The 11,277-nt window shown below is 60.4% G+C and overlaps 1 protein-coding gene across 1 annotated transcript; it reads left to right on the top strand.

The window, feature by feature from the left end:
* Window positions 1-59: 59 nt before the first annotated feature.
* Window positions 60-1,758, top strand: HES1 (hes family bHLH transcription factor 1). Its single transcript, XM_026058052.1, has 2 exons — window positions 60-169; window positions 1,031-1,758. Exons 1-2 carry the CDS (start codon window positions 124-126, stop codon window positions 1,513-1,515), a joined length of 531 nt encoding a protein of 176 aa, XP_025913837.1. The 5' UTR covers window positions 60-123; the 3' UTR covers window positions 1,516-1,758.
* Window positions 1,759-11,277: the final 9,519 nt, after the last annotated feature.

Below are 11,277 nucleotides of genomic sequence, written 5' to 3' on the forward strand. Positions count from 1 at the left end.
AGCGGGGGGGCGGCGGGGGGGCCGGGGCCGCGGCCGGGGCCGGGGCCGCCGCGCCGGTGTGAGCCCGCGCTCTGCCCGCAGAGCTCGCGGCACTCCAAGCTGGAGAAGGCCGACATCCTGGAGATGACCGTGAAGCACCTGCGCAGCCTGCAGCGCGCACAGATGACCGGTGAGTGCCCGGGACGCTCCCCGGCAGCGCTCCGCTCCCTGCCGCCTCTGGGGCACTGGAGCCGCCAGGAGGGCTCGGCATCCCGGCCCTGGAGGGGGGCACCGGGAGGGCTCCGCTCCCTGGCTGCATCCCGGCCCTGGGGGGGGGCACCAGGAGCGCTCTGCTTTCTGCTGCGTTGGGGCCACGGGAGCTGCCAGGTGGGCTCTGCATCCCGGTACTGGGAGGGCTCTGCTCCCTGCCCGCGTCTGGGGCACTGGAGCCGCCAGGAGGGCTCTGCATCCCGGCACTGGGGGGTACTGGGAGGGCTCTGCTCCCTGGCTGCATCCCGGCCCTGGGGGGGGGCACCGGGAGCGCTCTGCTCCCTGCCTGTGTCTGGGACGCTGGAGCTTCCAGGAAGGCTCTGCGCCCTGGCTGCATCCCGGCACAGGGRGAGGGATCTGGTTCCAGTCTGTTCTCCTGTACCGGGAGGGCTCTGCTTCTAGCCTGCATCCCCAGTCCTGGGGGGCACAGGAGGCACTGGGAGGGCTGTGGTGCCAGCCTGCGTCCCTAGTACTGGGGGACCATGGCAGGACACCAGGGGTCTGCTCCCAGCCTGGGTCCCCAGTACCAGGGAGCACAGGAGGATGCCAGGCATCAGTGCTCCCTGCTTGGATCCCTGGTGCTGGGGGACCCAGGACCCGGTACCAGAGGGGCTGCCTTCTGCATCTGGATCCTCGGCACCTGGGAGCACTGGAGGGGCTGTGCTCTCTGCCTGGATTCCCAGCCCAGAGCGGCTGCAGGATGCAATGCTGGTGGGCTGCACAACCCTGTCCCCTGTGGAGCCTGCTGCCCTGAYGGCCATGCACCTCTCTCGCCCTGCAGCTGCGCTGAGCACAGACCCCACGGTGCTGGGCAAGTACCGCGCYGGCTTCAGCGAGTGCATGAATGAAGTGACGCGGTTCCTCTCCACCTGCGAGGGTGTCAACACGGAGGTGCGCACTCGGCTCCTGGGCCACCTGGCCAGCTGCATGACCCAGATCAATGCCATGAACTACCCCGCGCCCCCACCGCCGCCACCGCTGCCACCGGCTGCAGCCTTTGGGCCACCGCTGGTGCCGCCGGGCGGTGGCGGGGGGCCCCTCCCCGGCATGCCCTGCAAGCCAGGAGCCGACGCAGCTAAGGTGTACGGCGGCTTCCAGCTGCTGCCGGCCTCCGATGGGCAGTTTGCCTTCCTCATCCCGAGCACTGCCTTCGGGCCTGGTGGTGCTGTGCTGCCCCTGTATGGTGGCCCACCGACAGCTGCCACTGCTGCCTCACCGCCTGGCCCACCACCCGGCACAGCTGACTCGGTCTGGAGACCGTGGTGAGGGTGGTGGGCAATGGACTGGACTGAGCACTGCACCCCGTGCTGCTGGCACGGCTGTACATAGGTTATATGTTCATATTGGATTGTGCCTTTGTACCATAGCGCTCCCTTGACAGCGTTTCGTGTTTTACACGAGATCTTTCTTTTCCTCCCCTTCCTCTCCTTCCTTATGTGACACCAAAGATCAGGTTTTTTTTTTTTTTTTGAATGCTCTTAAAATAAAAGCATCCCTTCCATTTTGGAAGGTCTTTGGAGATAAGTTGGAGTGCTGGTGTGTGTGCGTAGGAGGGAGCCCAGCTCCTGGCTTGCTCCCGGACAGCTTTGGACTGTGCTGTTTTGCCTCTGCTGCTCCAGAGTTGCCTTGTTTAGCTCTCCAGGCTGGAGCTGCTGCTCAGACCCTCTCTCTTCCTGCTATTTTGTCATGTGAAATCGGCTGTCCCCTCTCCCTGCCCCTTGTAGATGTAGCTACTGCTTCCTTGAGAGCAGTTAAAGTGATCAGAATTGTTTAAAAAGAGCTTGTGTTTGCAGAGCTCGTGAATGTGCTGAGGGAGGCATCTCTGCTTTGTTCCTGGCTCCCTGGGCTCACCCTCCTCGGCTGACTGGAGTAGCCCAGGTAAAGCGAAATGGATTCGGCACAGAGCCTAATGTCCCAGCTCCAAGTTTAAGCTGCCTCTGTGAGCCTCCTGCCCTGGAACCAGAGGGGCCCATTTCCAGGCCATGGTGTAAATTGCGAATGACTTCAGTCAGTTGATTTATGGAAAAGCGCCTGCCAGCTTCTCGTGTTACAGAAATACTGGCTCTCTGCAGGACAAACCTGACATGAGTGCTCCTGTCTCCTGCCTGACAGGCTGCAGCAAGCACTTGCACACTGCTGGGTACCACCTCCACCTGGACTTAAAAGTGCAGAGCCAGTCTCAGCCCAGAACACAAGTCAGGCTGTGCTTGATGATTAATGCTCTGCATGTGTTTTTGATAGAGTTGGGCATTTCCTCTGCTTTAATATGGAAAACATGTGTCTGGGGGAGTAAGATGGGGCTGTGTGGACTATCTCCCTTTATAACCGCAAGCAGCAACTGACCCCTTTGACTTGGTCATGCCCCATTTCCAGGCAAGATGCTAGCACTAGATAGAGGCGAGCAGTAGTCTCGAGTTTCAGCCCACATCACCCTCCTTAACAAGTCCTAACTCAAAGTGGACAGCTTTAAACTGTGCCGGAATCCATTGGGAATTCCTTCCAAATCCCACCACAAAAGCTTGTTGGATTTTCTCTGGATCAGCCAGGTGCTTGAGTGTATCCAGGTGTTGGGAAACGGAAAGCTGTGGAAAGTGTGAGACCAGACAGATCAAACCTGCTGGGGTTTGATCACTCCCCAACTTTCCCCATTCTCCCTGTCTACATGCACCAGCCTGCTGTTTGGAAAATGCTTCTTGGGGTGGCTTTTTGTGGGGGGAGGGGGAGTGAGATGTGTCCAGAGATCCAGCTCTACAGGGCTTCTTAATGAGCATGCAGGCAGTGGTGGTTCCCTGTTAAAAGAGCCTGCAGAGGAAGATGCAGTCTCCTGAGCTCTTCTAGGCACGGGGCTGCGATAGTCCTGGTGATGCAGCTCTCCCCTCTCTGTTGGCCTCTTAATGCCGTTGCTGGCCTGTTTGTTGTGCCACCCCATGGTGGCATCTAGCACTAGGCTTTGTGTACCAGGCCTGGGAATATTAGTTTTGTTGTCTCAAGACAGATGTGTAGGTATATGGGCTAAGTCTGTGTTCCCTTCTGCCAGCTGTTGTCACCTTTCTGTGCTGCCTTATGCTGGAAGTAACGAGGGCAGGACTGAGCCCACCTTACTTTTAGAGAAAAGTTCAGAAGACCTGTCTGGGAATCGCATTACTCCAGCTCCTGCCTTTTGACTTGCCTTGAACTGATGCAAACCCAGTAACGTGTCACCTGTAAGAACTGAGGCTGTTCCAACTTACCAGGATCCTCCTCTTCTGTTGAACCAGTTGGTTTGGAAAATGTATTAGAAAAAGACTTTTTGGTAGGCTAATAGGGAACATATACAGATCCAGGAGTGAAAGACAAGACAAACCTATTTGCTAATGAAGTTTAAGTAGACTAGTATAAAGCAGATATGCCATACTTGGACCAGTTTCTCCAAAGCTTTCTGGGTGTATCCTGTCCTGCAGCATGTCAATGTGAAAGAACTACTTGAGTTTGAGAGATCTGAGGGGATCAGAGCTTTTCCCAGGAGCTGTGCTCTTGATGGCAGTTCACTTAGACTATGGCTGAATTCAGATGACAAATGTGAACTGTGGGTCTGCAGACCATTACGTACAGGAGTGGTACCTGAGGGAGCCCTTCAGGTACAGCAGGTACCTTTAGACTCGATCAAACCGATGCCACTGGATGAAACTGACTGCCAGGAAGGGATCAGGGACTGCCTGATGCAGGTGCCTAGGAGGGGATGGGATGGGGCTAAGTTGTTGGATTGCAGCTTCTCCTTTTTGAAAGAAAAAACAGGATTTCTTTCACTGGGGTCTCCAGAGCAGCTGTGGACCCTCATGGGCAGCAGGTGAGGGAGGAGGCGGGAGGTTCATGCTGTGCCTGACAGTTGGATGCGGGAAGGGAGGCAGTGCTGGAAACCTCCTAGCAAAAGCCTCTTTTGCAAATGCCAAGTGGAGCAGCCAAGAAGCACTGAGTGAAAAACCCACAGAGTAAAGCCATCCTGTGCACAGCTGGCCAGACTCTCACGCAGTGACCAGACCTTGGCCTTCCCTTCCTGGTGATGTGACCCCACAGGGAGCTGTGTGCCCATGGGTAAGTGCGGAACAAGTTGGAAAACAGGTTGGGCTCCCTGGTTGCACCCAGGACCATGAGGGCACTGGGCACAGCTGCCCTGGAGAGCGTGGTGACCTCTGTGGCGGTGTGGGGGGTACCCCTACGCGCATCTGTGGAGAGCTGCTCTGGGAGGGGCTGGAGCAAGCTTAGGCTCCTAAGCAGTTGGCTGAAACTTGGTACATGCATTTGCAGCCCAGAGATTGCGCTGGCTCTGGCTGGGATGCGTTGAAAGCGCTGAGCCAGGGCGAATGGCTCGGAGGGAAGTAGAGGTGCTCCATCCTTCCCTGCCCCRCCAAAGCATGCCCTTGTGAAGCTGTGCACCGAAGGCGTGCTGCGCACCTGTACGCAGGCCCACAAAGCGTCTGGGTCTGCAGGGAATGGCCCACCCGCTTGCCCTTTGCCCACATCCACGATGCGGGGGAGCGGAGGGTCCCTAAAGGGTGTGTAATGCACCTCGGAGCGTGCTGATCCGTGACCTGCCGCAAGATTTATTTCCCCTCTTTGTCACTTGCATCTCGGCAGCTCAGTTCTGTTGGACGCAGCCGCCATCCTGGGAAACCTGTCATTAAAGTCAATTAACTTTTCCCACACTCCTTGCGAGCAGCGCAAACCCCTCCTTGCTTCCTCCTTGGCTCTTAAGTGCTACCATATGGCACGGGCCCCGGTGCTCCCCCTGCCTCTGTGCTGCCTTTGATTCCAGTCAGACAGCCAGAGCTTTATGATTTAAGCTGAGCGAGCTCTCGTACCAAGCCCTGGGCTGCTCTGCGGCCAAGGTGGTTTTTTTAGCAGGCAAGGCTGTTTTCTGGCAGGAAATGAATAGCTCCCAGATGAGCTCAGGAACCTGAGAGGTCGTGAGAAAGGAGCGAACCCCTTGCGCGGTGGCAGGCTGCCAGGCGGCGCGGGGAGCGCGGCAGAGCGTGCGCCTCCGACACACGAATCCGCTCCGGCCCCYGCTGACAGGCAGCCAGCAGCGCTCGAGGGCTGGCCTGCCGCCGGCCGCACGCCGCCCCGCGCCACCCCGGGCGCACGGCCCCGCGCGAGGCTGCCGGCCGGCCCGGCCTCGGGGGCGCTTGGCCCGCCGCAACGCGGCCGCCCCCTGCCCCGGGCTGCCCGTCCCAAACCCTCGTCCTCCCTCGCCCCGCTGTCCGTGCCAGGGGACAGCGAACGCCGGCCTGCTGCCGGGCGACCTTGGGCTGGGATCCAGGCTTTAAATCCCATGGGAACGCCGGGCTGGTATAAAAGCAGCCTGGCCTTGCTGCGGCCCAGGGCTGCTCGTGCTGCCCGCTGCGGGCGCGAGAGCAGGTTGGGTCTCGCTGCGGGCACCGGCGCGGCCCCACGGGGCTCCCCAACCGGGGCMCGTGGCCCCACGGTGGGGCCAGCTCCTCCGAGACCCCCCAGTGACCCGGGAGCCGGCTCCTCCGGCTTGCGCCAGCGCCTCAAGGCCAGCGCCGTCCTCTGCCCTGCTGCTGCCCCCGGGGCAGGGTGGGGAAGGGGCCTGTGATTTACTGGGGTGACATGTGTTTTACTTGAAACAAGTCAAACAAAAGCCTGGTTTGTTTTGCGGAGCGCAGACTTCCTGATGGGGTCAGCCCAGACAAATGACTGCTCCATTTCATTAAACATTTGTGGCTGGCCACACCATCAGCTGGTGTTTGGGACAGTCTTCCCAGCTGAGTCAAAGTGCACYGGGAAGCCGCGCAGCTGGGAAGCGCTGGGCGCCTCTCCCCTTCCCCAGCGYGTTTGCAGGAGGAGCAGCTCCCCTGCTCCCTGGGGAATGGCATCCCGCACCATGGCCCAGGAGTGCCGTGAGGACAGCGGGTGGCACAGCTGTGGCACGACCCTGAGCTGGCGCCCAGCAGCAGCAGCAGGCTGGGTGGCATGAGTCCTGCGTGCTGGCGGAGCAGGGAGGCTGGCGCAGATGCTGCGTGGTGTGGAGGGAGTGAGCAAGCAGTGCAGGGAGCACGGGCAGTTATGGGGATGGATGGATGGAAAGAGGGAGCATGCCGGAGTAGCTGCAGATACAAGGAGATGCTTGTCCAAACCATCCTGCTGGCTAAGGCGTAGCGACACTGTTGACTTGTCACTGCTCCCTTTCAGTACATGATAGCCCTTGGTGTAGCAATGGGTCCTCCTCGCTTTCTCTCTGCCCCAGAGCACTTTGTTGGATGGATGGAGACTGGTCTCACGTCCTGCTGGGTGCTCGCAGTCCCCTGCCCTCTGAGGACAGCCGGGGAAGGAGCTCTCATGCATGCAACACGCAGACATGGGGCTCCTCTCCCCTCCTGCCACTGCCTTGTCAGGGAGGAAGCACAAGAGCCAGCAGCTGTCCGTGGCGGGCGCCAGGGCTCACCGGCAGCGGCAAGGGGGGGGGGGTCCTCTCCCCCATCTCCATGTTCTCACCTTTGCATCTCTTTGGCTTGGTTGCGGGATGCCTGCAGGCCCTTGGGATTCCTCCAAGAAGCTGCTTCTTCCCACCACGGCCCTGGCTGCTGTCCCTGCTTTGAAACGCTGCACAGGAGGGATCCAGGGTGGGGCTGGCACCGCGCATTGGGGAGCCCCCGATGGGGCTGACCCTCACAGGGGGCTGGCTGGCTGCAGGACACCCTGGCTGGAGCCTTGGCTAGGGCAAGAGTGTGGCCAGCTGTCGTACTGTGGTGAGGAGCCTGGGAATCACTGATAGGGATTGCTGCTTTTGGGCCAGATGAGCCCATGCTGGAGAGCCAGCCTGTCCCTGCAGAGGGGTTGTGCTCCTGGGACAGTGGCTCTGTAAAAGCCCTGGATGAAGCCCTCAGAGCCTTGTCCTGGAGGCCTCAGCCAGTCTCACTCCTGCAGCAGGGAGGATGGTGGGGCAGAGTATTGCGTGAAGGCTCAGAGGTCCTGGAGCACCTTCTGAACTTAGGGTCCAAGCCCACCCTTGCAGGAGATGCTTGAGCAGGTGACCTTGGGGGGCTGCCCCCTCCCATAGCGTTCCCTGGGGTGCCGACTCTCCCTGCGGGGAGCACTCGGGGGTCTGTGACTCAGCACTCGTCTGCACGATGTTTCCTAAGGGTTTTGGTGCCAGGGCTGGAGGAGGTGGCAGCTCAGGGCAGAGTACTCTTCCTGAAGGACAGCCGTGGAGGTGGGACTACCTGTAATCTTTAATGATTAGGAAGCTGTTTCCAGCCTGGGTTTATTGCCAGTAAAGCCAGCTCAGCACAACTGCTGGGACATTAACTCTTATCTGCCTGGCGAGATAAGAGCCCTGGGCTGCACCTTAGGGCCAGAAGAGAGCAAACACCCKTGGCACGGCACAGCCAGCGCCTTCCCCCATCCCCTCTCGCAGGCCCGAGGCGCCCAGGGCGACACCAGCCAYGTCCGGGGGGCAGAGCCAGGCCAGGCCCCATGCTTAGGGGGGGATCAGGGACTCCCCGATGCCCAGGGGCGCTCAGGYTCTCTGAACCAGGTTCACCGGTGATTGGCCTCACCACTGCTCTGCTTTTTGGCTTCCCGAGGGCTGAGCGAGAGCAGGACACTGTGAGCCACCGCTTGACCCCGGGAGCGCCGGCAGGCTCTCCCGTCTCTCCCTCCCCAGAGCCTGATTTTCTTCCCCAGGCCGGAGCAGCCTGACATCGAGGGTGCGCTAATGCCCGAGCAAAGAGCCGCCAGCAGCCGCTGAGCTGCTCCCCGGTCCCGTCCCGCCGATCGCTGCCACACGGCAAGAAAGCAACGTGAGCCCGACTGCGGAGGCGAGTGCTCATTACCCAAACTCCCAGTCGTTTCAGCTGTAAAAAAGCAATGTCCCGCTTAATTAAGAGCAGCGCTCCTGTAATGGGCCTGCTCCCCTTGGGCTGCGCTCACGCCAGCACAGCGGTGTGGACCGGGCGGCCCGGCGGGGTCCCTGAGACCCCTGGGCACRCCGTGGGGCTGGGGCACACTGCGCCCCCGGGCTGGGGCAGCCGCAGCCTGGAGCCACCCGGCTCCCATCCAGCACCCGCAAACGTCCAGCCGAAACCCTCCTGGCAGATGGGCTCGGGAGCGGGCACGGGGAGCGCAGAAGAGGGGCGGCAGGGGGTCTCTGCCTCCCTGTGACGCCGGGCACAGCCTGCCCTTGCCGGTGCAGCACGCGGTGAGGCGCACGCCCCGGCTGCTCCRTCTCACCCCGGCCCCCGAACGCAAGGCAAACCCATGCCTCTCCATCCTCCCCCCCCACCTTCCCGAGGAAATGCCGCTCGTCTCCAATTCAGCCTGTTGCTGCTTATCATCTTGCCGAAAGCCAGCCCTAAAATAGCCCCTGGAGCGGGGCCTCCGCTGGGCCTGTGCCCCCGAGCGGGGACTCGTGCCGTCCCCGGGGCGTCAGCTCTCCCTGCGCCGCGGCAGCTGTGCCGGCCCGGGAGCACTACCGCATGTGCCTCCCTGCGAGGGGCACGGCTGCCCAGGCAGCAGGGGCAGYGCCGGGAGGAGGAGGAAGGCTCCCAGTGTGGGATGCAGGGAGCTGTGCCAGAGTGGAGATGAGTTGCAGAGACCGTGCTCTGCCCAGATGCGTTCCAGCGTTCTCAGACCCCGTGCCGGAGGTCTCCCCTAAGTGTCTGCCTAATTTGCCTGCACGCTCCTGTTAAAGGCTGGCCTGCAGGATGCTTTGCCCYGAAGGCCAAGCGTGAGGGGAAATCAGGGCTAAAAACAGGATAAACACGGTGTCTCTTGTCTGGACAGTGCTGCACGCAGGAGCACAGAGCTGGGCTGGCTTTCAGGGATGCTCTCTGTCTCCCCAAATGAAGGCCTCCCAAAACCAGGGGTGAAGGACCAGACCAGCCAGGACTATGTCCAAAAATCCCAGCCCCATCCCTTCGCCCTTCTCTGCCGGCAGGGCCAGGCTGAGCGGGGCACAGCCGGGACCTGCTGCAAACCGAGAGCACCAGGCAGCGCTGCAGGCGGCTGGAGGCAGGCAAGCCCTGCTGCCGGTCCTGCTCTAGCTCTGCTCCGTGTTCAYGCGGCCCCGGGCCTGGGCTCAGGGGACCTGCTCGAGGACAGCGTGGGGYAGCTGAGCCCAGGTTCACACCAGGGCCGCCTGCCTGCCGACAGCCTCCCGTGTGGCAGGCTGTGCACTCCTTCAGTCTGCTCGACACGGGCACCAGAGCAGCACACAACACTCTGCCTGTGGGCCCACCGGGGTGCCCCATGCCTTGCTCTCAGCAGCSCTTCTGAGGATGCCCTGCGTTTTCTTGACTTTTTTCTGTTCTGCGTTGCAGCAAGCAGAGGCGGTCCATGGTCTTTCCTGAACTGTAATGCCTTTTACTGCTACAAAARATGGGCTGCAGTCCTGTTCTCTGGAAAACATTATGAGTTCTTGAAACCATAGAGCAATCTGGCTGGTGTCTCTCTCTGACGCTGGAAATCTGGACAGCGTGTACCAAGAGAGGGAGCAGGATGTGAAGACACACGCTGAAACTTGCAGCTGCGGCTCTTGCCTGGCGTGCGCTCCAGCAGCTCTGCTGCATCCCAGGCACAAATAAAATGCRCGTCTCTTTTGACAGTGCTGTCATGCAGAGTGCATTTGCCAAATAGGGGAAGCAGTTTTGGCCTGAGCCCAGCAGCATCCTTGCTAAGACTGACAGCTAACAAGGTAGGACCAAAGCATTCTGATCCTGCCAGGTGCTGCACATGTGGCTTCGTTTGCAGCTCTGGCATCAAATTTAGCCACATCCCCRCTTCCATCAGCAACATGCTCATCTCCAGACCCTGGAAGACAACCTGCATTTGTCCCTGGCAGTGAAATTAATCCAGCTTATGGGCAGGAGGAGAGCACATGGCCCATTCCACACAGAGGTTCAGTTACAGGGTGTAAATGAAGAGCAATAGCTGAGCAGTTGGTGTGAATTGGAGCGCCTGGTGTGGTATCCATTCCCTGCTGCACACCAGAGACCCACACGTCCTTCAGGGCTCTGCTTCCAAAGACAAGAACCCACTTGGCCAGGTTTCTTACTGGTGCAAACTGGAGTAGCTCTGCCGCAGCTTATGGGACTGAGCTCACGGGCACCACTGCAGTGCTCGGCCCCAGGTGCTTTTGCAGCTGCAAGTGCATAACTCAGGCATGGGGTCCAGCCCCCTGTTAGCTGGCGTGTGCCCACACACGCCTCCCCATGAGGAGGATGACCTGCAAGCGCATCCTGGTGGATGCTGGAGGAGGAGACGAGCTGGGAAGGGGGCGGGGAGCTTTGGGGTGATGTTGCACCAGGACAAACCCTTCCACAAGGCTGCATTCCCAACTGCGCTGGTCCTATGTACGGCACCTGGACAGGTCTGTTGGAGACCTTGTCTCCTGCACTGCATCTCTGCAGGCACTGGGAGGGCCCTGGTGGTGGTAATCACACAAGGGTCTCACGGTGAGGAGCTAGCAGGCTCCTGGCATAGACRATTCCCCTCTCCTTGCAGCCAAGCCTTGCTCCTTGCCGTGGGGCCAGCGCTGGCTCATCCTGCAGAGCGGAGCTCCACACTTCCCTTCCCATAGGACAACTTTCTTTTAGCTAGCCTTTAGCCTTTRTTGCACTCTGAAATAGAGAGGTTGGCAGCTGAACAGCCTGGGATGGTGTTTTTGAGTAGGGTCCAAGCAGCTGTTTGTGCTCGCAGACAGCGCTGGCGCTCGCTGGCTTCCCCACTGCGCTCAGCTGTGAGTGAGGGCAGGCTGCAGGCAGAGACTGCGGGGATCCTCACATCCCAGTAGCTCCCTTGGGGCCTGGGAAGCTCAGCAGCCCCATGCCTGTGGCTCTGCCTGTGGTCCTGGGCTCGAGGTGTCCTTGGCCAGCAGCACTTCCAAGGACATGCCTGCAGGCAGTGCGGGACCTGCTAGCTCTCTGTCTCTGCCTTTCAGGAGCACCAGAGCAACCCCATCCAGAGAATTGTGCTGGGAAGTCACCATCACCTGTGGGGTCCGGGGTGGCCATGCCTGGCTGGGGCAGAGCA

The sequence above is a fragment of the Apteryx rowi genome, unplaced genomic scaffold (genome assembly GCF_003343035.1).
Source record: "Apteryx rowi isolate R43461 unplaced genomic scaffold, aptRow1 scaffold_142, whole genome shotgun sequence".
Lineage (NCBI taxonomy): Eukaryota > Metazoa > Chordata > Aves > Apterygiformes > Apterygidae > Apteryx > Apteryx rowi.